Raw genomic sequence first — 27,542 nt, forward strand, 5'->3', positions numbered from 1 at the left:
ATTAATGTATTATTATTAAAACTGTACAACATATGTGAAGTTGCTCAAATTTTCCAGGTAGAAAAGCACAGTCCAGAGATGGCCTGTGTTTTTCAGAAAGAGAACAGTCTCTCTAAATCGATATTGAACATATAAAAGAACATTTTCACCTGGAGTTGGGAAGCCAGAGTAGACCTGGACAAAATAAATCAAGTCATTATCACGCTGGGACACCTGACCAAATAGCCATGCAGAGTTATACTCATTTCTGGAGTTCAGTGCTCTCCTTGGGCAAATAGAAAGCTTCTGCCCATTAAACAGTTCTCATTATTAACACAGTAGAATTTCTAACTGTGTTATAGGTGAGAGTTCTGTTTCCATCCACGTAGTCTGTGTGAATATGTGTGTGTGGAGATATTTAGGTATATATATCAATATGTCAGACGTTACTTTGGGTTCAGGGAATTAAATGCGCCTCTTTACCATACATTAATAAATTTCTAGTTAAATTTTATTCCTAAAATTATTTGAGATATATCAATATATCTGACCATGCCTGACTACCACTGAAGACAAAATTCAGTGACAGTAGATAATAAACTTTGGAGAAAGTGAGCAATGTTCAGAGTAAAGACAGAAAGGAATTAGTATATTTGAACTACTGATTCATTCTTTCCCTAGAGTCATTAATTATTTTGTTTCTTTATATATATTAAGTTCAACCAAGTTTATCAAATTTTATCCCTCTACTGGTTTGTATAAAAATAATAATCTTCACCACTATTAATAAATCATGGTAAAAAGCAAAATTAACCACAGTGTTTTTCACTGTATGCTTACACGTGATTTTCTGTGCAAAGATTTTTGTTACAGGTACTATGTACACATGGTCATGGGATGGATGAACAGTCCTTCTAGAGAAAAGATCCCTAGAAAAATGTCAGCCTCTTTGTAATCTCTTCTATTTTACATGATTAAATTTTTTTACATTTTGGCCTAATCAACTTAAATTATTATAGGTACAATTTTGTGAAATACAGAATTAATGAAATTCAAATTTTATGGAACTATAATTGACTATAAAATAGGTCTAATATGATTCTAATTGGAAATATTCCACTGTTCCAGATTTCATCCATTTGGTGCTATCATTTGGAAGTAAAGACACTATCAATGGTATATTTGGTTCCAACTGATTTTCTTGGTTCCTTGCTTAATAGAGAGTCCTGACACATCTTGAATCTAAGACTATACTCTGTAGAATTACAAGGGTATACTCTTAATAATGTAAAGAATTCAGCTCTGAAACCCAGAATATACTAGAAATTTCTAAGCATTTGTAAAAAATAATTTATAAAATACTTAATTTTCTCTAAAAATTTCTTTTTTTAGATCAATGGCCATGATTATGGTATGCAAAGGGTGGTTGTATGTTTCTAACAGATATGGGGGATTTCTTTAATGAAACATAAATATGAAATAAGTATAATTAGAATTGGAATTCATTCATCCCTTCATTCAGTGTTCCAAGTGGAACTCTGTTCCAAGAATGCATTTCACCATTGGGCATGCAAAATGAAGGAGACTAATTTCTTCCCTTCCGAAGAGGTCACAATCTCTAGAAAAACAAGCACAGAAGAACTATAACATTTCTTTATCATCCATTACTTTGGTTAACAGTCCTCTACCCTGGATATGGACACGTAGAATTTTAATGATAGATTCTACTAATGAACTATGATCTGTTCACCCATCTGTTGATAGACAATTTCTATGTTCCACTGTCACCTCAAGAGCACTTTCCAGTTTGATATTTCAGCACCATCTACAGATATTTGTTTGTCATTTATATAAACATCCCCATGCAGAAAATAATTAGGGAATGCACCCAACAGAGGATATTTGGGTCTGAGTGTATTAGCTATCAGGCCATGTTCTGATAATGAATTTGCATTAAACTATATTAGAATGGTATCGGTAAATCCTATTGGGATAAAAATTGGGCTAAAAGACTAGAAAAGGGGAAAACAACGTGCCAAGTGATTGGGCATTGACAGGAGGCAAACACCAAATTTATAGTTGGATCTGACTTGACTATAAACCACAGGTTATTTGGGGCTTACTGGTGGTTAAAGACGGAGAAGGCAATGGCACCCCACTCCAGTACTCTTGCCTGGAAAAGCTCATGGACAGAGGAGCCTGATAGGCTGCAGTCCATGGGGTCACTAAGAGTTGGACACGACTGAGCAACTTCACTTTCACTTTTCACTTTCATGCATTGGAGAAGGAAATGGCAACCCACTCCAGTGTTCTTGCCTGGAGAATCCCAGGGATGGGGGAGCCCGGTGGGCTGCCGTCTATGGGGTCACACAGAGTCGGACACGACTGAAGCAACTTAGCAGCAGCAGCAGGTGGTTAAAGAATTCACCTGCCAATGCAGGAGACACAGATTTGATTCTTGGGTTGGGAAGATTCCCTGGAGGAGGAAATGGCAACCCACTCCAAGTATTGTCTGGAAAACCCCACGAACAGAGAACCTTGGCAGGCTATAGTCCATGGGGTTGCAAAGAGCAGGATGTGACTTGGCAACTGAACATGCATGCACAAGTTATTTTAACCAAGACTTTCAAGTGTGACACATCATTAAATTAAGGTATATTCAAAAGTGCCATGCTATGCAAAAGACAGGAATACATTATAAGCCATGCCACCATAACTCACAAAATGGAAATCTATTCACTTGTGATTGTTACAAAAACTATGTGGAAAAAAGAACCGTAGACTGTAACTTGCTAAACAATATCATAACTTGCTAAACAATATCATAATCTCTGCATAATAATCTTTAATGTAATACTTCAGCATAATGCTAGGTGTGATCAGCAAGTTTTGATGATCTGTTTATATTGCAATTGTAATCATTAGCTTTATAGAGATAGTTAATGATTAAATCAGAAGATAAGAAAGGTTATGATTTAGTAAAATTTGAGGATGCAAGAAGACTCAATACCTGTAAGCCAATGGAAGGTATTAAAGGCAATATAAAAGATGGGGCCTATAGCATTAATTGGATAGAATTAATAGCATTAATAGAAAAGCCCCAGAATAAAGATTGAAAACAGAAAATAAATCTAAAACAGACAGAAGGAAGCTAGTATCAGGATGTCATTTCTACTCTATACTAACTCAACACAAACAGGTTTGAGTCTAGTTTCAAATCCTTACTAACTGTGACCTTACCTGTAAAGTGAAGATATTGCCAAACACATCTTACTGAGTGAGGGAAAAGCTTAAATAATATAAAGCAAAGGCACAAAGTGAACTCTTGGGAAGTTAAAATGTATGGATAAATAGAACAAATCAGGAAGAGAGAAAGCTTAAAAATAGGACAGATACCTGCCGTGATGTAATATATTAGAATGTGAAAGCATTAACATCATAAGGATCTGTCCACTACTGAATCATGATTAAGACTAAGATTCTGCATCATATACAATTTTGGAAAGATTACATACTTGAAACCTTGGTCACTTTCTGTCCAAATAGCTGACTTCATTTTTCATTAAGCTCCAAGAATCTCTATAGGACTATTTCAGCTCTAGATCCTCTCATCTATAATAATCCCCATAACAGTGATTCAGATCACTGAAAGACAAGTTTCCATGAATCTCTTGCGTTTCTGAGCATCTTGCAGGCAAGGTACTAACTATCCTTTGCTCCAAACTGTCCACTGAAGTTTGCTTGTATAGAGAACAGCCCTGGAAGATAGAGCTAGTGTTTCTCCCTCTGAGGAAAAAGAACACATCTCTAAAAGATTTAGAGTCCCTAAGATCAGAGTTCTTGTAACACAAGCTATTGTGTGTGCAGGTATTATCTAGTCCTCTTTGCATCATCCTATAGGAATTGGGGCTCAGAGAATTACATGCTGATACCCCGGCAATTGCTAATGCTGTATTAAACTTTCTTCATCTCTGAATCAAAGGTCTTGCATCTTCTACCAGTATCCATTAAACTGCAGCAGGCCAACTTACTAGCCTGCACATAGGATAAAGTATCAGACTCTTCAAAATTCTTGACACAGATTTTCAGAATAAATATGCTCCCTTGAGTAACTGGTGAAAATGTAAGAATATGCCATTTCAGGAGATTCTTGGATCCCCTGAAGCCCATTCACATACTGGTATAACACTGATGGACCATGGGTTAAAAATTCCTGCCTAAGTTAGGAGAGGTCACACTCAATCAGAGTCTATCAAAAGTTTTTGTGACCATGTATAGAATAAATCTGCTTTCAAGTGAATGACAGCAAAATATAGCTAGACAGTAATATCTGCCCTTCGAGCAAGACTTAGTAAAATGAACTTGAGAAGAAGTGGGGATGGGATGGATCTTGTTGAGTCTGTTATACTTTGGTTCAACCCAAATCTAAACACCTGCTGCAGATTCCTTTCTACAAAGAACACTATAGCCATCTATAAATTCCCCATTTAAATTCTATTTCAGCACTAAGTGGACACTTACAAGCTTGGCGTCACAGCCTGCCACCCAATTCTAAATCTCTTCTCTTTTACTAGCTCATACCATAGTGAGAGACTTAACTAGAAAAGAAAAAAAGATGGTTAGCAAGGAAAATGTGTACACCATGTGCATTTAACTCAGCTTATGACATTTCCATTTTTACACTCAATAATGTGAGAAAATTAACATTATTTCTAAAACAATGTCATGATGAGATGCTGTTAAAGTTTCAGAAGAGATATTTCAAAGTGTTGACCGACATAACTCTTAGAGGGGTAAATATGTGTGGTGTGGAGAGACAGGCAAGAACACGAAAGATTCTCTGTGTTCTACCAATTACAGACTTGCTTATTAGTATGGCTTCCTTTTAAAAAATGAAAATAAGCTTTACTCCTAACTATAAATTGTTCCAATCAGATTGTCTCCTCATCAGTTCAGCTCATTCATGTCCAACTCTTTGCAAACCCATGGACTGCTGCATACCAGACTTCTTTATCACCAACTTCTGGAGCTTGCTCAAACTCATGTCCATCAAGTTGGTGATGCCATCCAACCATCTCATCCTCTGCTGTCCCCTTCTTCTCCTGCCTTCAGTATTTCCCAGCATCAGAGTCTTTTCCAATGAGTCAGTTTTCCTTACCTAGCTATTAGGAATCTCCTAATACCTAGCTGGAGAAGGCAATGGCACCCCACTCCAGTACTCTTGCCTGGAAAATCCCATGGACGGAGGAGCCTAGTAGGCTGCGGTCCATGGGGTCGCTAAGAGTCAGACACGACTGAGCGACTTCACTTTCACTTTTCACTTTCATGCATTGAAGAAGGAAATGGCAACCCACTCCAGTGTTCTTGCCTGGAGAATCCCAGGGACGGGGGAGCCTGGTGGGCTGCCGTCTATGGGGTCGCACAGAATCGGACACGACTGAAGTGACTTAGCAGCAGCAGCAATACCTAGCTAAAATCAGCTTTGAGAAAAGGTCTCTGATGAGTAAAGAGGGAGAGACTGGAGTTACAGAAGTCCAGTTTACACCATACCATACTTTTTTCTTAAGTATTTACATAGCAGAAAAATAGAAAATTACCTCTTGAAGGACAGAGTGCTTTTAGGAAAAATATTTTGATCAGTGGTGTTAAATTATCACTGACAAGCATAATACCCTAAGGAGATAAAATACTCTTAATCTCTAGATAATATATAGAATACATGTTTGGATAATCTATATTAATTTATATTATCTTTAAAAAGTTATCTTCTTATGGTATCTATTAATAACATTAATTGGAAATGTTCAAAGAAAACAATAAATAAGTGACTGATAAATGTATTTAAAAACTCATTAATCCAGGGATTTCCCTGGTGGTCCAGGGATTAAGACTCCATGTTTCCAATGATCCCTCATTGGGAAACTAAGATCCCAAATGCTGCCTGGCCAAACAATAAAACAACAACAAAACAAATATATATTTGTAACATATTAAATTTAAAAAATTTTCAAGTCAGTCTATCAGGAGCAAGAAATCTTATCCAATCGTAAATATTTATTAATAAATCTGTCTACCCTATGAACAGGTTTCCCAAGTGGCACAGTGGTAAAGAACCACCTGCCAATACAGGAGACATGAGTTCGATCCCTGGGTCAAGAAGATTCCCTAGAAAAGGAAATGGAAACCCACTACAGTATGACTTGCCTGGAAAATTCCATGGACAGAGGACCCTGGCATGCTACAGTCCACAGGGCTGCAGAGTTGGAACGAGAGACTGAACATGCACACACACCCTATGTATGTATGTATGTATGTATGTGTATGTGTGTGTATGTGTGTGTATACAGTCACTAAGTCATGTCCGACTTTTTGCAGTACCATGGACTGCAGCATGCCAGGCTTTCCTGTCTTTCACTATCTCCCGGAGTTAGCTCAAATTCACGTCCACTGAGTTAGTGATAGCAATAGCAAGGAGAGATAAGAAATTCATGTCCACTGAGTTGGAGATACAAAAAGGAGAGATAAGAAAGCCTTCCTCAGTGATCAATGCAAATAAACAGAGGAAAATAATAGAATGGGAAAGACTAGAGATCTCTTCAAGAAAATTAGAGATACCAAGGGACCATTTTGTGCAAAGATGGGCACAAAAAAGGACAGAAATGGTATGGACCTAACAGAAACAGAAGATATAAAGAAGAGATGGCAAGAATACACAGAAGAACTATACAAAAAAGATCTTCATGACCAGATAACCATGACGGTGTGATCACTGACCTAGAGCCAGACATCCTGGAATGTGAAGTCAAGTGGGCCTTAGGAAGCATCACTACAAACAAAGCTAGAGGAGGTGATGGAATTCCAGTTGAGCTATTTCAATCCTATGTGCAGATGATACCACCCGTATAGTAGAATGTGAAGAGGAACTAAAGAGCCTCTTGATGAAAGCGAAAGAGTGAAAAAGTTGGTTTAAAACTCAACATGCAGGAAACTAAGATCAAGGCATCCAGTCCCATCACTTCATGGCAAATAGATGGGGAGAAAATGGAAACAGTGAGAGACTTTATTTTGGGGGGCTCCAAAATCACTGCAGATGGTGATTGCAGCCATGAAATTAAAAGACGCTTACTCTTTGGAAGATAAGCTATGACCAACCTAAACAGCATATTAAAAAGTAGAGACATTATTTTGCTGACAAAGGTCCATCTAGTCAAAGCTATGGTTTTTCCAGTAGTCATGTATGAATGTGACAGTTGGACTATAAAGAAAGCTGAGCACCAAAGAATTGGTGCTTTTGAACTGTGGTGTTAAGAGAAGACTCTTGAGAGTCCCTTGGACTGCAAGGAGATACAACCAGTCCATCCTAAAGGAAATCATTCCTGAATATTCATTGGAAGGACTGATGCTGAAGCTGAAACTCCAAAACTTTGGCCACCTTATGTGAAGAACTGACTCATTTGAAAAGACCCTGATGCTGGGAAAGATTGAAGGTGGAAGGAGAAGGGGACAACAGAGGATGAGATGGTTGGATGGCATCCCCGATTCAACGGACATGCGTTTGAGTAAGCTCCAAGAGTTGGTGATGGACAGGGAAGCCTGAAGTGCTGCAGTCCATGGGGTAGCACAGAGTCGGACAAGAATGAGCAACTGAACTGAACTAAGTTGGTGATGCCATCCAATCATCTCATCCTCTGCCGCCCTCTTTTCCTTTTTGCCCTCAATCTCTCCCAGCATCAGGGCCTTTTCCAATCAGTTGGCTCTTAGCATCAAGTGTCCAAAATATTGGAGTTTCAGCTTCAGAAGCAGTCCTTTCAATGAATATTCAGGTTGATTTCCTTTAGGATTTACTGTATACCCTAAAAACACTGAACCAGTTTAACTTTACAAGTAAAGAAGAAGAATTAGAAGGAAGATCCTTTGAAAAACAAGGTTAAAAATAAATAAATAATTGTTGCTGTTACCTCACTACAGAAATTTATTCTTTTATAAATGTTTTAGGAACACACAACTTTTTCAGGGATTAGTTATTCCCCTAAGCACTGGCCTGTCCATCAAATATTATATTAACTTCTTTCTTTGTGGTATATCATCTGGTTTTGAAATATTTCCAGAGTTGTTCTACTGTCTTGATTGAATTTAACCAACAAATGTGTTTATCACTGAACACTTCCAGAGTTTTCCTTCAGCATTACACTGAGTCATGTGCATAATATGTCACTTTAAAATATAACTTAATACAGCCTACTGCTTCCTCTGCAATGCCCCTCTGGACATTCCCGCAATAAGCGTTTCCTTTAAAAGATGTTTCCATAGAATAAAAATACTTAGGTATGATTCATGGGGTCGCAAAGAGTCGGACATGACTGAGCAACTGATCTGATCTGATCTGATCCTATATTTTATTGATTGAAACCTGCTTGACAAGCATCACATTTGATCTGAAAACTTTAGTTTATTTAATAGTTTTACAAATAAGGAATATATGTAAATATTAACACCATCAGAATAAAAATTCACATAACTTCAACTGATTATTTTGTATCATAAATTCATGTTATTCAAATCATGTAGTCACATAATTTTATAGCAGGAAGGAAATGTTAGCAACTCAATATACAAATGAAGAAACTGAGGCTGTAAATGATTAAAGGATCTACGTAAAAAAGAAATCCCTACAAAGATAACAAAAGACATACCAGTGACCAAGACTTACGCCATTAGCTGCTATTCTATTAGAACTCAACAAGCAAGTAGCCAATAGTAATTCATAAAGTATTGCCCTGACAATCTCGATATATCCATGGGCTCCTGTCTTAAGTACATGTTTATTATCCCTCACCTAGAGCCAGACATCCTAGAATGTGAAATCAAGTGGGCCTTAGGAAGCATCTCTACAAACAAAGCTAGAGGAGGTGATGGAATTCTAGTTGAGTTATTGCAAATCCTAAAAGATGATGCTGTGAAAGTGTTGCACTCAATATGCCAGCAAATCTGGAAAACTCAGCAGTGGCCACAGGACTGGAAAAGGTTAGTTTTCATTCCAATCCCAAAGAAAGGCAATGCCAAAGAATGTTCAAACAATTGCACTCATCTCACACACTAGCAAAGTAATGCTCAATATTCTCCAAGCCAGGCTTCAACAGTACATGAACCATGAACTCCCAGATGTTCAAGCTGGATTTAGAAAAGGCAGAGGAACTAGAGATCAAATTGCCACCATCCACTGGATCATTGAAAAAGCAAGAGAATTCCAGAAAAACATCTACTCCTGCTTTATTGACTACACCAAAGCCTTTGACTGTGTAGATCACAACAAACTGTGGAAAATTCTGAAAGAGATATGAATACCAGACCACCTTACTTGCCTCCTGAAAAATCTGTATGTAGGTCAAGAAGCAACAATTAGAACTGGACATGGAACAACAGACTGGTTCCAAATTGGGAAAGGAGTATGTTAAAGCTGTATACTGTCACCCTGATTATTCTTTACCTTACATGCAGAGTACATCATGTGAAATGCCAGGCTGGATGAAGCACAAGCTGGAATCAGCATTGCTGGGGGAAATATCAATAACCTCAGATACGTAGATGACACCACCCGTATGGCAGAAAGTAAAGAAGAACTAAAGAGTCTCTTGATGAATGTGAAAGAGGAGAGTGAAAAAGTTGGTTTAAAACTCAACATGCAGAAAACTAAGATCATGGCATCTGGTCCCATCACTTCATGGCAAATAGATGGGGAAAAAATGGAAACAGTGAGAGACTTTATTTTGGGGGCTCAAAAATCACTGCAGATGGTGATTGCAGCCATGAAATTAAAAGACGCTTACTCTTTGGAAGAAAAGCTATGACCAACCTGTCATATTAAAAAGCAGAGACATTACATAGCCAACAAAGGTCCGTCAAGTCAAAGCTATGGTTTTCCAGTAGTCATGTGTGGATGTGAGAGTTGGACTATAAAGAAAGCTGAACACTGAAGAATTGATGGCTTTGAACCGTGGTGTTAGAGAAGACTCTTGAGAGTCCCTTACACTGCAAGGAGATCCAATCAGTTGACCCTAAAGGAAATCAGTCCTGAATATTCATTGGAAGGACTGATGCTGAAGCTGAAGCTCCAATACTTTGGCCACCTGATGTGAAGAACTGACTCATTTGAAAAGACCCTGATGCTGGGAAAGATTGAAGGCGGGAGGAGAAGGGGACAACAGAGGATGAGACGGTTGGATGGCATCACCGACTCAATAGACATGAGTTTGAGTAGGCTCTGGGAGTTGGTGATGGACAGGGAAGCCTGCCATGCTGCAGTCCATGGGGTCACAAAGAGTCGGACATGACTGAGTGATTGAACTGAACTGAATTGAACACTTCTTGCTTTTTGCCTGCCCTCTATTGTACACAAAATCTGACATTCCTTGGTACAGCTTGACTTTCAGGACTCTAACTGACTTGCACCCTAGCATATCTGAATAGCAGTTTAAATATCCTAATCTAGGGATGTTACAGAATTCCTTTCATAGTTATCTTTTACAATACACAAAATCACATCGGCTAGAGGATGGTGCTACTGTCATAAAAAGGGCTATGTCCCAAGTCATTTGTTTAAGCTGCTATGCAGCCATATCAATACCTCGCAGAAAAGGGCCTTTGGAAAGTCTTAACATTCTGAAGATATATACAAAGGTATGACACAGCTCTTTCTTTTTTGCTAAGAATGTTCTATCTTGTTAGTAGTTGTTTGCATCAAATAAGAAGTGACTGCTAAAAGATATACTTAACTTATTATACCTATAAGCTTCCCTGTATTAGTAGGAAGAAACTCTTTTTATTTTTACTTTTTTTTTTTTTTTGTGGCCATGCTGTGTGGCTTGTGGGATCTTAGTTCCTCAACCAGGGATTGAACCTGGGCCATTGGCAGTGAAAGCAGAGAGTCCTAACTACTAGACCACCAAGGAATTCCTCTATTTTATTTTTTAAATGATCCCAATTTCTTGTCCTAAAAACCAAAAATAATGTATGAGATTAAACCCTACGGATGAATCCATGTCCTATAGCAGTATAGGTTATGGGATAATATGCCTTCATAATACCTTCTGCTATCTCTGTTGCTAACTATAACTCTTGCATATATAATTCCATTATACTTTTATAATTCAAGGTTTTGAAATGCTTTTGAACCATTAATATATTTTCCTGGTTAAAATTCTTTGAGATGTTCTTAACAAGAGTCTTAGATAATGAATTTGGGCAAACTCTGGAACAGTCTTTACAGTATTATCATTCTCATTAATTTTCAGAACTACCCACTGTGTTGAGATGATTGTCATGGGCCTAAGACTTCAATTTGGCTAAATATTTTTGCATACATTTCAACATATAAGTAACTACCAGATGTTTAAATGTTAAGTTCACATAGAAGAAATGGTTAAATGTATTTATTTTTATCTTATGATTTTTTTGTAACACTAATTCTCATTTTACTATTTCCTTATGCATTTCACTATTTCCTCAATATTTTGGTCTACAATGGGCTAATAACTCTAAAATCCCTTTAAAGATAAAACAATCCTTTAAAATATTTCAGAATTTACACCATTTACTCATGTAAAATATTTAATATATGTAACATCACTAATTTTTTAAAAGAGAAACCTTATATAGTGATTCACCTATTACTTTAATAAAATATACAGACTTCATGTAAAGCACAGGATTATATTTTTTTTAAACAGAGTTTTCCATTTATATTCTTCTTTGGCTTTAGCAACCTGATATATGATTCTGCCCTAACCTGTCAGAAAAAAGATGGGTAGGAGGCTAAAAACAATATTACTTTTAAGAGAGTTACTGCAGTACACAGTTCTGTACCTTCATCCAGTTTATTCGTTTTTCTTTGCCTCTTTGGTTATCTCTGAAGACTGCTCCTGTTTCCATTGTTTCATCCTTTAGCATTCACATATCAGAGCAATAAGTATTTCATTACTGGTTTATCTGTCCAGAGGCTTGAGAAGCGGTAACAATTAACCCTCCCTTCACAGTGATTGATACAGGCTTTGCTTTCAATTTGTTCCACTACACAGATCATGAAATTCTGAATGCAATCATCCTCATTGACCTACACTTTCAAACACACGGCTACAATGAGACGAAAGTAATTATTAAAAGGAACACAGGACTACTGAGATCTGAAACAAAGTCTTTTAAAAATCGGTTAGATGACCTTCTGGTAAAATTGGCAAAATCTGATGTTAACGAAAATGATAGCTTTGTGTCCCTGTCTGAAAATATTCAATGCAAGCTGATCAATGTATACTGTGGTGATTGTACTGACTGCAGCCTGTACTTTGAAAATACAGAAAGCCATTTTAGAACTGTTACAAAGTAGAGAGAAACTGTCAACACTGTGGCTTCATCTGCCTAATTTTTTTTTAAGGAAAGGAAACTTCCTGCTTTGTATATAAAGGATCAACATTGACCAAAGCAAAGAATCAGGACTGGAAAAGCAATAGCTTTATTCTATAAGAAGACTTGCATACCTGAATCCTACATCTTCCCTCTCCTCCTCCCTTTACATGAAGATTCACAGTGAGAAATGAATACATTTTTCACAAAGTCTGAAAAATAGCTTCAAATAAATATTAATCTACTGCAATCGATATATATGAGGAATGGAGAGGGGCGAATGGGAGAGTAGTGACTACAGAACTATATTAAAACAAGGGTTGCAGTTAAAGAAAATCAGGGTGGAAAGCAAGGCAGCAGGCCTGAGGCTCTAATCACAGAACAGAGTGATGGAGATGAACCAATACTGCATGGATTAGCAATGAATTATTTTGAACCGTAATCATATGCCTGCACAGAAGAGAGGCAAAACTAGCCATTACTCATAAACTGATCTGCTGATTTCTTGAGAGAGGTGGGGGCAGGGGGATGAGAACAAATTCATATGCTAAACTAATTCAGAATAATGAAAACCTAAAGATGCAGTTACACTTCAAGTTACATTCTATTTTTAATATCTTCCACATACTACATAATATGCGGTATTTACAGTAGAAACTATAAAGTGCTTGGATTCAAGTAGGATTAATCCAACCATTTCTTCTAAGATTAGGATGTGAGATATTTACACCACTCCATTCTTTCTTGTCCAATAAAACCATTTCTGAATACCTTTAATACCCCCAAATATACAACACTGAAGTATTTCGTTATAAAGAAGAAACAGTACTTAAGGAATTAACTTCCTTTGGATAATGGGAAAAAATCATACCAAATGAAGATTCGATTGTTAGAACTAATTTTGTTAGGAAGAAAAAAAATCAAAACTGCTGGTAGCAAGAGATTCCTGAGATTCTTATGAACAGACTGTTTAAATGAAGAGCACTTTAATCAGTAGAGGAATCCTCACGTTTCTAATGTCTTGCTGTGCATTCTGCAGGTTATAGTAGCAGCTGGTAGAGGTCATATATCTTTTGTGAGCATCCCAAAAAGGCTCACTGCCAGACTGTTAAATTATGAATAAGCAATGAACAAAAGAATGCAGATACGGTGGTGACAAGATAATCCAAGCAAATTTATCTATGACAAATTTCACAGGATTAACAAATTACATTTACACAGGACAATAAAAATGTGCAAAAAAAAATAAATGATGAGCCTACTTTTCCTTAAAGCATTAGGAAAACAAAAAGTCACAAATCCTCTGCATATATTTAAATTTAACTTGATCTAAAGTAAGACATTTATAATATGTTTAAGATATCTTTGTAACATTTTCCCATTTTAGGTAGATATACACAAACTTCGCATACTGGTTTATATGTCATATATGTTACATTGTAAAGAATATATATACACACACACACACATATATATATATGGCTTATATATAAATCATGTATACAAACATAGTGAAATCTACAATAAATAAATGTCATCCCATTCATATATATTAATAGAATGGATATGTTTTTAAGAAACAGATTTTGAGAAATTACTTGTATAATTCGTGTAATTATTTGTGTATTGTGTAATTATTTATACTAATTTCAATTAGTACAATACATATTAGCTACCAAAATATCCTTATTCACTGATGCCTCCATTTTCAAGGACCAGAGAGAGGGGTTCTGAAAACAGTTTCAATCATTCCACTTGCTCCTACCAAAACACTGCAGTCTTTCTGAGTAAAGTGCTTCTTCTGCACCAAGTTTTTAGAACTAGTGCCCTTTTCTGCAGTGTTACAATAGCAGAAAAGAAAATTCACAGTTGCTGGAGGGGATTGATTTCAGCTATATTCATTAAAGATGACCCTTAATCCAACATTAAACTTTTCTTTATAATAAAATTATTTGTATTACTCTTATAAATGAGAAAAGCCCCAGTCTATCAGATAATAAGATATTACTGAAATGACCTGTGGGTCCATAAAGTGTTCTTAAAATGCTATGTGGCACTACTTTCCAAAATATGTGATAAATATTTAAGTTTTAATGTTATAGACAACCTCGGTACCAGAGTCAGAGCCCTTTAATACTGCATTGGCATACTGATGATAATAAAATAATGTTGTTGTTCATTCACTAAGTCGCAGCTGACTGTGATCCCATGGACTACAGCACACCAGGCTTTCTGGTCCTTCACTATCTCCAAGAGTTTGCTCAAATTCATGTTCATTGAGTTGGTGATATAATTTATTGTAAGATGACCTGAATGCTATTTTAAATTTTGCAGCCCATTTTTCACTTATACTTCCTACTGTCTGTTGCTTTTGATCTTCAATATTTTAGCAAAACATTTCTCTAAATGAGCCCTTGCCAACATCTCACAAGTCAACCTATCCTTTACGTAAACAAGAAATTTTCTTAACGTGAAAGTGAATGTTTAAGTTACACAAGTAAAATACTCAGCTCTTTCAACCACAAATACTCAAGCACTGCTTATCTAGTCCTTTCAAGCCCTGAAATTCCTACATTTTATTCTTTTTTTGAAGAAGCTATTTGGTTGACAGTATTGCATCTAAAAACAGGAAGATAAATGTGGTATGCTTGTCTACTACCTCAAATCTAGCATATGTTCTACAAGGAGCAGTGATTAAAGTCAGATGTTACAAAGTTTCATAATCTTCAGTCACTAAGTTGTGTCCAATTCTTTTGTGATCCCATGGCCTGTAGCCCACCAGGGTCCTCTGTCCATGGGATTTCTCAGGCAAGAATACTGGAGTGTGTTGCCATTTCCTTCTCCAGGGAACATTCCTGACCCAGGAATTGAACCTGCGTCTCCTGCATTGGCAGGCAGATTCTTTACCACTGAGCCACTAGGGAAGCCCTTTCCAAAAGTATAGCTTTTATCAAAGAATAGCTCTTATCAAAGAAATGTTACATACCAGACCAACCCCTGTGATTCCCTCCCCACCCCCCACCCTGCATTAGAGAAATTAAAATGTTATCAAGACTTTTCCTTTCTTGAATGTCACAAGTGTGTGAACATCCAGGAAGAGAGTGGGGGGAGCTAAATGATAACTTATCACTTATGTATTTACTGTGGTCCATTTTTAACATGTTTTTAATTAAATGAGTTAATTAATATATGTAAAGCCCTTAGAACAGTACCTGGTACACAGTACTATATAAATGCTTGCTGTCATTATTTTAATGCCAGGTAATTTGGCAACAGGCCAACTTCCACAAACCCTTATACATCTCTAAAGAATATACAGAAACACAGGCAGTAAAGTGTATTATGCTTTACCCATTCAGTGGCAAAACTATCCCAAAATAAAAGTCTCGGCTGTAGTCTTTAAACTGTGACACACGCTGAGGCAAGAATAACAGGAGTGGAAAAGGTCCAGGAATACTTCACAGTCTAAGACCAAAGAGGCCTATGTACATGGCAAACTGATTCTTCAGAAATCATTCATTGAAAAGTCTGCCCCGAAATATAGATAGCTGTGGAAGAAAGGAAGGAAGGAAGTGAAAGTTGCTCAGTCGTGTCCAACTCTTTGCAATCCTATGGATTATACAGTCCATGGAATTCTCCAGGCCAGAATATTGGAGTGGGTAGCCTTTCCCTTCTACAGGGGATCTTCCCAACCCAGGGATCAAACCCAGGTCTCCTGCATGGCAGGCGGACTCTTTACCAGCTGAGCCAAAAGGGAAGCCCAAATAGCTGTGGAGCTTGCCCACAAAACTACCGGAATGTTAATGGGTAGAGTGAGACTAATTCATTGATTCTTCCTCTCACTTTATAAACACCATATTTCTGAACTTCTCCAAACATCTGATGAAGGACCCAGAAGCAGAGATCCAGTTCACTACTCAGCACACGCAGTCTTTCTGCCGTAAGAGCTCTCTGGCATGGGCTCAGAAATCCCTGACTCTAGAAAATTTGAAAAATGCAGGGCCCCTCCACATTGCAGTTAAGGTACTACATTTCTACAAAGACAAACCTGATTTCAATCTCTACTCTACCACCTTCTTGGGGAACAATATGCCTCTGTTTTCTCATCCATAAATGGGGATATTAGCACTTCCCTTGTAAGGCAGTGGGGAAGCCAATGAGAAAATTACTAGGAAATATTTAATATTTGTTTTAAAGGGCTTTGAAACAACTAATGTCCAATAAATCTTTATCATATGTGATCATTTTCATTTTAAAATCCCAAAGATCTTTTAAATTTTTTTGCTATTAGTTCATTTACATTATATAACATCTTTTCTTTCTTTCCCCCAAGAACCTCTAATTATTTTACAGTCCTTAGTTACAATATTTTACAAGCAGAATACCTGTCTCCCCAGAACACTAAGCTAACAGAAGTCAAAGGAGATAAGGAGCCTTCTTTACAGGTCCATGAATTCTCTACTTTCTACTCTTCCAGAAAAGGGTGTTTTCTGGCCCTTGATAATATTCCACATATCCAATATATGGACAAGTCTATAACTAAAGCAACTGCTCTTACAGGGTGTATTATTCACTACTATCTCCGGTACAAGTCAGGACGGTCCATTGCAGAGGTTCAATAAATAAAGCTGAATGAACAAACCAATCAATAATTATAGTCGAGGCCCACGAGCAGTTTGGACAATGGCAATGTGTGATTTTCACCTTGCCTCTCACGATTTTGTACACGAGACCACAAGTATGCCAATTAATTCATCAAAACATTATGCTTCTGACATGTATACAGACAACTTCAAGTGCTGTTTAATCTTGTCAGTGCCCTAGTAATTTCAGCTATAGTAGCAGTCACTTTACTCTCACTAAGCCATGCCCTGCTTATGCACTACATTTTGACTAATATCACTGCAAACTATTCTATGTAAGGTTCTATCGAACTTATTAGTGCAAACATCCTATTGACACTAATGGGGCCCAGTGCAGTAAAAATACTATTCAGTTACAGTTGGTTTATTACACTGCCTGATTGTGGGGGGGAGGAGGGAAGTAAGAAAGAAAACAGGCACTATTTACTATAAAAACACTAACATCATTAAATGCAAAACAAACATAACTGAATTTTCCCATAAATTTGGGAAGTTCTTAGCTAGTCATAGCACAGATTTCAATATTTAAAGTTTTACATATTCCATTGTGTACAACTTTGGAAGCATTTAAATTTTTAAATTAATATTTAATCACGTGAACAACTAAAAATTTTAACAGCCTAATCCTTCCACTAGGTATCAGCCTTATCCGTTGTATGCAATTAGGAAATGTTGATAAAACACTTGAAATTAAATTCTAAGCCAAGAGCCATGCAGAATTTTTTTTTAAATTAATTCAAGAGATGAATGCTATAATACAGAAAAAGTAGCCATGTGACCATAACAGGGGAGGGGCCAGCTCTGCTCTCATGTGTGTTTAATTTTCTTTAAATTTAGTGAGTGGCATTCTGCATAGGAAAGGGGATCACTGGAATCGCAGGAAAAATAAGAAAACAAAAATAGACTATCTAAGGGTCATTATTAATAGTAAAGCACTTAAGAAAATTTATTAGAAAAAAAATTATCAGAAGTGATTTAGATATCTCTGTGACATAACCCCTGCAAATACCCTACAAAATATAAAGCTCAACAGCTTAAAAAATAACTCAATAAAAGCTACACTGCCTAAATCTTCCCCCCTCAAAAAAAAAAAGTACTGCTTTACAAAAGCATGTACAGTATAGAAACCCCCTGTCATAGAAAACCTCACCACAGAGCAGCGGACCCTGGACATCAGATCCCATTTCAGACAGATGCAATTTTAACATGCCAGTAGATCCCAAACTAAGATCTGGGCCGGAGCAAAAGAGTTGAGAGGTTTATGGAAATTCTGGCATTCCCATAAAACAGATCTATTGCAGGTAGGAGCAACAACTGTGTAGAAGAATTTGGGGGAAAATTCAAACTTCATATTGCCAAAAATACCAGGCTGTTCCAATTTGTACATCAAATTTAAATTGCAATATAATTCTTACCAACTCATTGCTGAACAAGATATTAATTTCCCACAACTTTCAGTCAAATATAAAAGTTGTATTCTTAAGAATATTTTTAAAGACCACAGGGACTAAAACTTTACTCATAATACCACTAGGTGCTTAAAAAAAAAAAAAAAAAAAACCTCATGTAACTTTTTTTTAACCAAAACCATCCAATAATGTTGGATTCAAGTTTGCTCATAACAAATCAAATCTAGTAACAGGCATATTACAGATTTGAAGTAGCTATGTGTCTCTCAATTTATAAATCAGAAATTGGAAATAGGAAAGGATGCTGTAATGTGGGAGGGTCCTACATAATAAAGGTCTTTATAACTCCTGGCTCCTGAGCTATACAATCTAATATCCTCTCCGGTGGTTCTGTGATATGCCCATGCATTACAGTTCTTGTTGACAGTCTGTTGCCTTGGAAATATTTCATTATTTCAGTTTTTCCATTTGTAGACCCTTGGCCTTGTGATATGAAGGCCATCCTATTTCATATTTTCGATTATCATTTAAGCAATCTTGTGGAGCTATTTATATATAAGCAAGTGTTAGACAACACATATCATCATTTATCACTCTGTGTTTAAGCTTACATTGTAGAAAGAAATGCCTCCAAAAAAGTCTCCACCACCACCTTTACTTTTTAAACCAAAAGCCCTGTGCTACTGGAATATGCTTTGCAAACCAGCATGGGCGTATCACATGCTTGACACTTCTAATTTTCTTGGTTTTACATCCACATAGTGGAAAAACTCTGTGGTAGTACTATATAATTTGCAGCCTACTGGAGTTTTTTTTGTTGTTGTTTGGTTTTGTTTTTAATCAAACGAGTTTTAATACACAAGGTTTTCAACTTGTTCTTTCAGGCTCCAAAGAGACACTTTCTGCGTGTATGAGTCAGAGGAATTTAAGGAATACTAAATAATAACATAAGACATTATCAAGAAAAAACTTCTTTTCCCAAAATTTACTCTGTAAACATTATTAGGAGGAAATGACTTTTGTACTGTATTATTAAACTCAGGTCAGATATGTCATAACTAAACAACAAGACAATTCAAAAGATATTTTTTTTTTTCTCTACGAGTTTTGATACTGGTATATGTGAAAAACAATAGAGATAGTGTCCATAAAAGCCTTTAAGAAATCAATGATTTGGAAACCATGTTTTAAGTAAATGGGAGGAGGTCACTTAAAGCATGTCCACAGAAAACCATCTTTTGTAAACGTATTTCTGTTCAACTGTTACAGAGAAATCACACTACTAACCAACAAGTTCCAGGCACAAAGACTACTTAGTTGAGCAAGTAACTATGAAAAACACCCACTCCTGAACCAACCCTCTGATTTCCCATTTCTCATTACAAAACCAAATCAAGGAACATGTGTAATGTTTACACTTAAAAGTGTTAAGAGCATTTAAAACCCTAATAACAAAGTGAACCCTCGGGGCACAAAACAACTGTTTGGATAATGGGCCAAGTTTGTGGTTATTACTGTTTGAAACAATTAGTTTATAACTCCTTTCTTCCTTTCCTCTGTATCGCTCCTTCTGCCCCTACCTCCTCAGTACTCCTCCCTCTCCCTACAGGTTAAACCTTCTCAGATCCAACCTTTAAAATGACAGCATCCGAGCTGAACAAGAAGATGCTATTAAAGGGCATTAAATTAAATACAGTATATCCTCCTACAACTTCAATCAGAATTTCAGACCAAGTGTTATTTAGTTCAGCTCTCAAGTGGAGCAGAATAACAAATCGCGTACTTTGATTTACCTTCTTCGAATGCCAAATGGAGACAGGTGATAAAGAACGCGCTCATGCACAGGCTATGAAGTTTCCTCTAGAAATTAATTCTATCTTCAAGATTCCTATCTCAGAGAAATTCCCAAAATGGCACACAAATAGGCCTCTGCTGGAGAGATTACTGGGGCCATCCCAGTAAATACATTTACTACCAGAGAACTGGGGAAGAAGGAGGCAAAGAAAAGGAAAGAAGGGAGGAAATCAATTATAAACTTTTGACTTCGAAAAGTATTCATCACCATGTTAAATTCGAAATAATTATTAAAAGCTTTGCAGAAATGCTCTGAAAAGCAATTTTTCTACCTGCAAAAGTAAAGTACTTAATATGTGAATTCTCATAAAACACTTAAGCCTAAATGTTCGTTTTAGCTTTATGAGTAGTCAGGTAGTTAATGCTAACCATCTTTAACATCTTTAAAAGGTGAGCTGTGTATGATTTACTCCCAAGTACATGATTTATATAGAAATTAGCTAGAGTTTAGAATGAGTCATATAAGTATCTACTTGAAATTATTTCCTTAATCCTGACAATTCTGCGGTCCCTACTGAATAAAGGAAACAAGCAATAGTGTAAGTGAAGCTTTCTAAGGGAATAGCTTGTTTAAATATCTCCTTAACAACTCGATGGAAACTACAGGTTAATGCTATGTTGTATCAAAAATAAAACTGCCCATGTCAAAACAATTAAATCTTGCTACTATGGGCTTCCCTCATCTTTTCAAGTTCACTTAAGCCCGTGAGGAAAGTAAACATCGCTGGTTGGGGGCCGGGGGCGGGGGGTGAACACATCTAACCGCATTTGTTTTCCTCAGGAATCAATGGGTAACATTTCATACTTCCCACTGAGCATTTCCTCTTCTGAGACACACAGAGAGATTCACTTTGCTCAAACCAATATGCTATATGCAATTAATGTCATTAACGCTGCCAATTAATAGCAAATAGGAGTCCAAACAAAGTAGGCTGGGTGGACAGCAGGAGGGAAAAACCACGTGGGGCGGAGGGGTGCTTAGTTACTCTGAAATCTAACAATGCCACTCACGTAGGACAGTTAAGGAAATTGTGAAGACAAACTCCCTTTCCCTTTTGGCTTCGGTGTAACTAACTTCAAACAGACATGCTCGGCTGAGCTCCCTGCCTGGATATGCAATTCTCCCCTGGAACTTTTTAAAACACAGATCTGCAAACAGTAACTAACGGGACAGAGATGTTCCAACTGTTGGCACATTTTGGATCTCGCTGTTGGCTGGCTCATTGGGACTGAAGGGTTTTCTTCTTTTTTTCCTCGGGGGTGAGGGGGTGGGGGGTGTGTGGAAGAAGAGAGTGAATAGGAGGGCAGTGGAGGAGAACAGAGGGCAAAAGCAGGAGACCCACAAGTTGACGAGGCTGGGGGCGGCAGCCCGGGCGGCGGGGAGGCGGCCGCGCGCCTCTCTCCGCCCGGCCCGGCCTAGCGGCTCCGCGCGGAGACAAGCCCCTCCGCGACACCGTCCGGGCCTGGCGCGAGCTCCGCGCTCCCCGCCCCCGGCCTCCTCCTCCTCCTCCTCCTCCCCTGCTCGCCAGCCTGCCCTCCCCCTCCCCAGCCTCATTCCTTCCTAGAGAGCAGCTGCCAAGGGACCTGCGGCGGCCCCGGGGATCCCCCGGCCCCCCCACCCGCACCGCTGCTCCCCGCCACACGGCAGCCCCTTCGTTTTTGTTTCTCTCTTTTTCTTTTTTCTTTCTTTTTTCTGCTTTTTCTTTTTTTTCTTTTCTTTTTTTTTTTTTTCTGTCAACGAGTCACTCCATTCGCCGAGCCGAGGAGGTGCGACCGCTCGGAGAGCCTGGCGCCGCCGCCGCCGCCGCCGCCGGAGAGCCCGCTCGCTGCCGCAGCCGCCGCGGGCGGACAATGCGCGCGGGGACCGCGGAGCCGCCTGCCCGCAGACCGGGTTCCCGCGGGCTCGCGGCCCAGGAAGCGGGCTGCGGAGCGGGGCCCGCCACCTCGGCGGAGGCGGCGGCGGCGGCGGCGGGAGCGGCCGCCCCGGCGGCAGGTTCAATAAACAGAAAAGTGTTACCGTTCTCGCCTGGAAGGATCCTGCTGAAAGCTGGGCTTGGTGGGCGCCATCTTCCTGCTATTTTTTTTCCTCTCTTACTTTTTGCCTCTCTCCCCACTCCCGGGGCGGGGGGCGTGGGGAGGGCGGGGGGTGTGCGTGTGCGTGGGGTGGCGGGAGTGAGTGCGGGCGTGCGCTGCGCTCAGCGGCGGCCGGGCGGGCGGCGGCCGTGGCCGTGGCCGTGGCCGTGGCGGCGGCGGCGGCGGCGGCGGCCGTGCTGCTGAGGCGGGGAGGCTACGGAAAAGTAGAGGGGCCGGAGCCTCGCCGGCAGCCGGCCGTCCCCTCGCGCCGCCGGTGCCTCTCGCCGCAGGTCGCCGCCTCCTCCGCCGCCTGCGCCTTCTCCTCCCCCTGCTCTCCGGGCGCCGCCGCCGCCGTCCATGCGTCGCAGAGCCCCCGCGGCCCGGGCCGCTCCGGCTCCCGAGACATGCCCGGCGCGGAGACAGGCGACCGGCGGCGGCGGCGGCGGAGGAGGAGGGGGAAGCGGCGGCGCGGGGGGGCACGGGGGGGAAGGCGGCCGCGCGGCCCGGCGGGCAGCCCGGCCCAGGGCCCCGCCGCCGCCGCCTCAGGGTTCTCGCCCTCGCGCGCCGCCACACCCCCCACCGTCACCCCCGCCGCCGCCACCCTGAGCCGGCCGGGTGGCAGGTGGGGCACACACCCTCCCGGCGGGGGGCGGTGGGGGGCCCTAGGCCGGGAGGGGCGGGGAGCGGGGGAGGAAGCGCGGGGGGTTCCCAGCTTGACCGCTGTGAAAGTATTTCTGGGCATTTTCCAGCTGCTTTGCTCCAGAGCGCTCTCTCGCACGCAGACACACACCCCCACCCCTTCTCGCGCGCTCTCTCTCTCTCCCTCTCTCCGTGTCTCTCTCTCTCCTCTCTCTCTCGTTGGGGGACTGGGAAGCTCGGCTGCCGGCGCAACAACGCCACTCAGTTGCAGTTTCGAACACTTCCCTTCTCTGGAGTATCGCGGCCAGGAGGAAAGAAACAAGAGAGAGAGGAACTGGGAGGCCCACGGCAGCGGGCAAGGCAACGCGGCGTCCCGGGCGCGCCTTCGGGGACAAGCGGGTGGGGTGCGCGGGCGGAGAGGCCCGGAGAGCCCCTCTGGGCGGGCGGAGCGGCGGCACAGGCTACCTTGTGGCTCGGGCTCTCTCAGCAGCATTTCCAAGCCCGGAGCAATCTGCATTATTCACGCACGTATCAAGTCTGCAGACCCCGGGGTTCACAAGTGAATCCCCAGGAGTTTAAACGCAGTTAGATAAAACGCTTCTCCCGACTGGGCACTTGGGACCAGATCGGACTTCGGGCCCTCCGGGATCCAGCCCAGCCGCCTCCTTATTTTACAGCTCAGAGAGGCCTAGAGAAAGGGCCACTAGGTGCAGGGCCAGTGCTGGAATCCTATTGCCTAGGTGGCCCTTGGTCAGAGATTTTTCTCCACTAAACCGCTCTGCACGATGTGGGCAGCTTTTTAGGCAGAGGCTTGAATCAGTCATGTGTCACCCAGGAAAGTAGAAAGGACTCCCAAAGCATTTCTACTCTGAATAAATGAGAGCCAGACGGAAAACATCAATTCTAGGAGAGGCTTTGCATTTTACTTTAAACTTAAGAAAAAACAGACTCTCAAAGAGGTCCCATTCAGTGCTACCATTTCAGTATAGTGGGGCTGAGAGTCAGAAACTTGGAAAACCTAAGTGTTTTTCGTGGCAGACGTGTTTAATCTGCATGATGATGTTTGAGTTCTCTTTGAAGTACACTCTACAGGTAGGAGAAGATGAGAGTGATTGAAAAATGAAGTGGAGAGTGTAAAGTACAAAATATACATGGGCTGGAAGACAGAGGGAAAAGTTGCCTGCTTGGAAGTTCTGGCTGCAAGACAGTCAGCTTAGGGCGTTTCTACCAAAAGATGACAAATGAGAGAAGCTTGTATTCTCCCAACAGGTGACTCTTTGCTTGAAAACCCCCTTATGCCTGTCACTTCCTCATCAAACTCTCCGAAGGAAGTTAATGCATTTTTTTTTTGGTAAAATGATGTTACCATTTACTATATATAACAGACATATCCAGGTCTTGAGGTGGAAACTAAAGTCTGCCCTTCACAGACCCTACTGCCTAACAAGTAGGTGGCCCACATTCCCAATAAAATTCCAGAGGACAGGGGACTTGTGACTAAAACCATGCCAATAACCTTCTAGCCCTCCCACATGACTCGTCCCCCTGTCCCCAAATTAACTAAAATTAAAAGTAGTAACAGGTGTTGTCATATCTGAGTAATGAAATGGAGAGCTACATTTTTCACAGCTAGCACCTTCTCTTCTGTCAACATGAGAGAACATAAAAAAAGAGAAGGGAACAGGACATCCCACAGGCTAAAGTTTAGAGTTGATTCTTTTCAAAGCTTTAATCTTTAGAACTGCAGTGGGATTCAGAGACTTGATAAAGTGGCCCCAATTCAAAGATGAAGGTGGAAGCATGGCAGCACTTTCAGGGTCAGAGTAGGGGACCATGGAGGATTACCCTTGGGTGCTCCTGACTGGCAGGGCAATTAGCCCTGGGAAGATCTTCATGGTAACACACCAACACTCAGAGAATAAACATAAAAGCTGGAAATTCATGACCACTTCTTAGGCCCAGTTCATATCTTAAGGGTTACTTGAAGTTCCCCAGAGTTCCCTGAAATCGTCCAAAGGCCTTCTGACATTTCTGACCCTTGACTCCCTACTTCAGAGACCACACTATTGTGACTACTGCCTGCACTTCCTAAAGTGACCGATGTATTCTATTGTCATTTAAATGTTTTATAAGTGACAAAAAAAAATCTATACCTGAATCATGAGAAGGAAAATCTAATTCTTTCCTGGTCCTTTATGTTTGAAAAATTCCCAGATCTTTTGTATTAAAGGTTCTTGTAATCACTGAACTAAAACAAGACTAAAATAAATTTTAAAATCTCTTTAACAAGGAATAGTCTCTTTTTGACTTATTTTTAAGACTCTCTTTTTAAAACTTCTGACAATACTCAGAGCATATAATGAAGTCCTCTACAGAATATATGCAATACAGGGCATCAACTTGGAAAACATTCAGTGTGTTATGCAAAACCTGCTCTGGTCGCTGAGCCATTGGTTAGAAGGCACAAAATATGGCAGTGATAGATTATCTTAACCTTTTCAGTTTAAACACTGTTGGTTCAAATCAAAGGTTCTCAAATCAATGAAGTTTGAAATACAAGGTAAAAATAGGAGCTCTTATTTGAATTATGCATTGTGTATATTTTAAGTTAAATGCCATTGGCAAATCTCTCAGATGTTTAATCGTGTGCAATCTGGGAAACACAAATATTTAATTTCACACTTTCATGTGTTCTTTTTTTTTCCTCCCATCTCTTATAAAACTGAATCCCACAAATGGGAAGCTTACCTTTCATACTACATTGTTAGTTTTTCTCAGCGCATTTTTGTGGATTACATTTTTGATAAAATCTTGAAACATCGCAAGTTGTCCTTAAGGAAAAACTTGAGGGTTCTAGGGCTGTTGGTGGTGCTGGTGGTAATATTTTCCCCCTTTCTTTCCTAATTGAATCAAATGATGTTTCCTATTTCAATGTCACACCCATAATTTTTTTTTTTAAATCTATAAATGTTTGAAAGAAATGCAAACAAGAAATACTTGAAAAGTTCCTTCTTACTACCTAACCTAACTTTGTAAAATTTGCTTCCTAACTTGTATCTCTGAATCTTATCATTTGCATTATAATACGTTTAAAATGAATACTTAACAGCGCCAAGGAGACTCGGATTTCTTGCTCTATTTCCCTGTAGTAACAGGTGACAAGATAACACTATTATGTAGAATTGCAAGTCTACAGCTTCTCCTGAAAACCGTTCCCATTCTGTTTGGAAACAAATGATCAATCAGCCTCAGGTGATCAACTGCCCCCCTGGCTGTCCGTCAGCTCGGGTCCGCACCCGGCAGAGGCATTGAGAAAATTCCGCTGAAGGGGACGAGGATCCCAAAACTTTGCAAAAGCACCTTGTGCTGTGTCTCAGACTTCGCTGTAACTCCTTGGCTACGCGGGGCTGAGACTCTGGATCTGGGGCCATGCAGAACGCACAGGGTGATTCGACTTCGCCGGTACACTAAGTGCCTTTCAGTCTGAATTGTGAATGATTATTTTTTTCTGTCTTATCTATAGAACGAGGGGCAAGCAAAGTGAGCCCTGGCGATGTGCATGTGTGTTGTAACGCCTAAAACAAGAGGCAAAGTGAGTCCCACCCCAGCACCCCGGAGCGGGGGACACTATCCCAGCCCAGGCGGGACTACTCACCGCTGCTGGTAGGAGGTGATGCCCTGGACGTTCTGCGGGGTGCCGTTGGCCGCGGCGCCGGCCCTCCCCATGCCCGCGCCGGCCGGCACCCCCGCGGCCGCTCCGCCGGCCGCCGCGGCCGTCACCTGCACGCTGAAATCCGGAAATATTCGGATCATCGCCGCGGCTTCGGCCCCCGGGCGCGGCGGCTCTGGGCTCGGGCTGGCGGGGGCTCGGGCTGAGGCTCGGGCGGCGGCAGCAGCAGCAGCGCGAGCAGCGGCGGCGGCAGCAGCGGAGCCAGGCACCAGCCTGCAATCCCATTAGTGAGCCGCGGCCACTGTGCGCGGCGGAGAGGCGCTTTGATGTGCGCGCAGCGGGCTGGGGGGGGGGGGGGGGTGCCGCAAGCGCGAGGAGGAGGTGCGGGGTGGGGGTGTGCGAGGGACTTGGAAACAGCAAAACGTGTCAGGGTGGGGCCTTTTTTTCCCTTTTGGGGGGCGGTGGTGCTCCCCCCTCTTTCCAGGATGTTGCTCTCACTGGCTGCTCCGGCTGCGCCGCGCGAGCCCAGCTGAGGGAAAAAGGGGAGGGGGTGGCGGAGGAAGGATGCACCGGGAGGCTTGGAGAGGACTTGGCCGGTGCGAGGGAATGACGGGCTGCGAGCGGAGGGTGCCTTTCTTTCCCGCCCCCTCAACACACACAGACACACAGACACACACACACACGCACACACACACACACACCGCGCACTTCCGACCCAAAGTGTAAGACGAGCGCGCGCTCTCCCCCTCTTTTCTCTAGAGAAATAACCACCATCCAGGCAGGCTCGCGCCTCCCGCGGCTTCCAGTAACCTGGACTCCAGCCCGCGTGTGCAGGAATGGGGGCGCAGATTCTCCCCTCCCGGACAGGACCCCTCACTC

The 27,542-nt window shown here is 41.0% G+C and overlaps 1 protein-coding gene across 5 annotated transcripts in view; it reads right to left on the reverse strand.

Annotated features, from left to right (window-relative positions):
* Nucleotides 1-26,950, reverse strand: part of NPAS3 (neuronal PAS domain protein 3) — a 964,678-nt gene extending 937,728 nt beyond the window's left edge. For all 5 annotated transcript variants that reach the window (XM_025271190.3, XM_025271193.3, XM_044933430.2 and 2 more), the window contains exon 1: nt 26,649-26,950. In XM_025271190.3, coding sequence (XP_025126975.1) covers nt 26,649-26,806 — 158 coding nt within the window. In that variant the 5' untranslated portion in view covers nt 26,807-26,950. The remainder of the gene's footprint in view (nt 1-26,648) is intronic.
* Between the last annotated feature and the right edge of the window lie 592 nt (nt 26,951-27,542).

This window comes from Bubalus bubalis, chromosome 20, assembly GCF_019923935.1.
Source record: "Bubalus bubalis isolate 160015118507 breed Murrah chromosome 20, NDDB_SH_1, whole genome shotgun sequence".
Classification (NCBI taxonomy): Eukaryota; Metazoa; Chordata; class Mammalia; order Artiodactyla; family Bovidae; genus Bubalus; species Bubalus bubalis.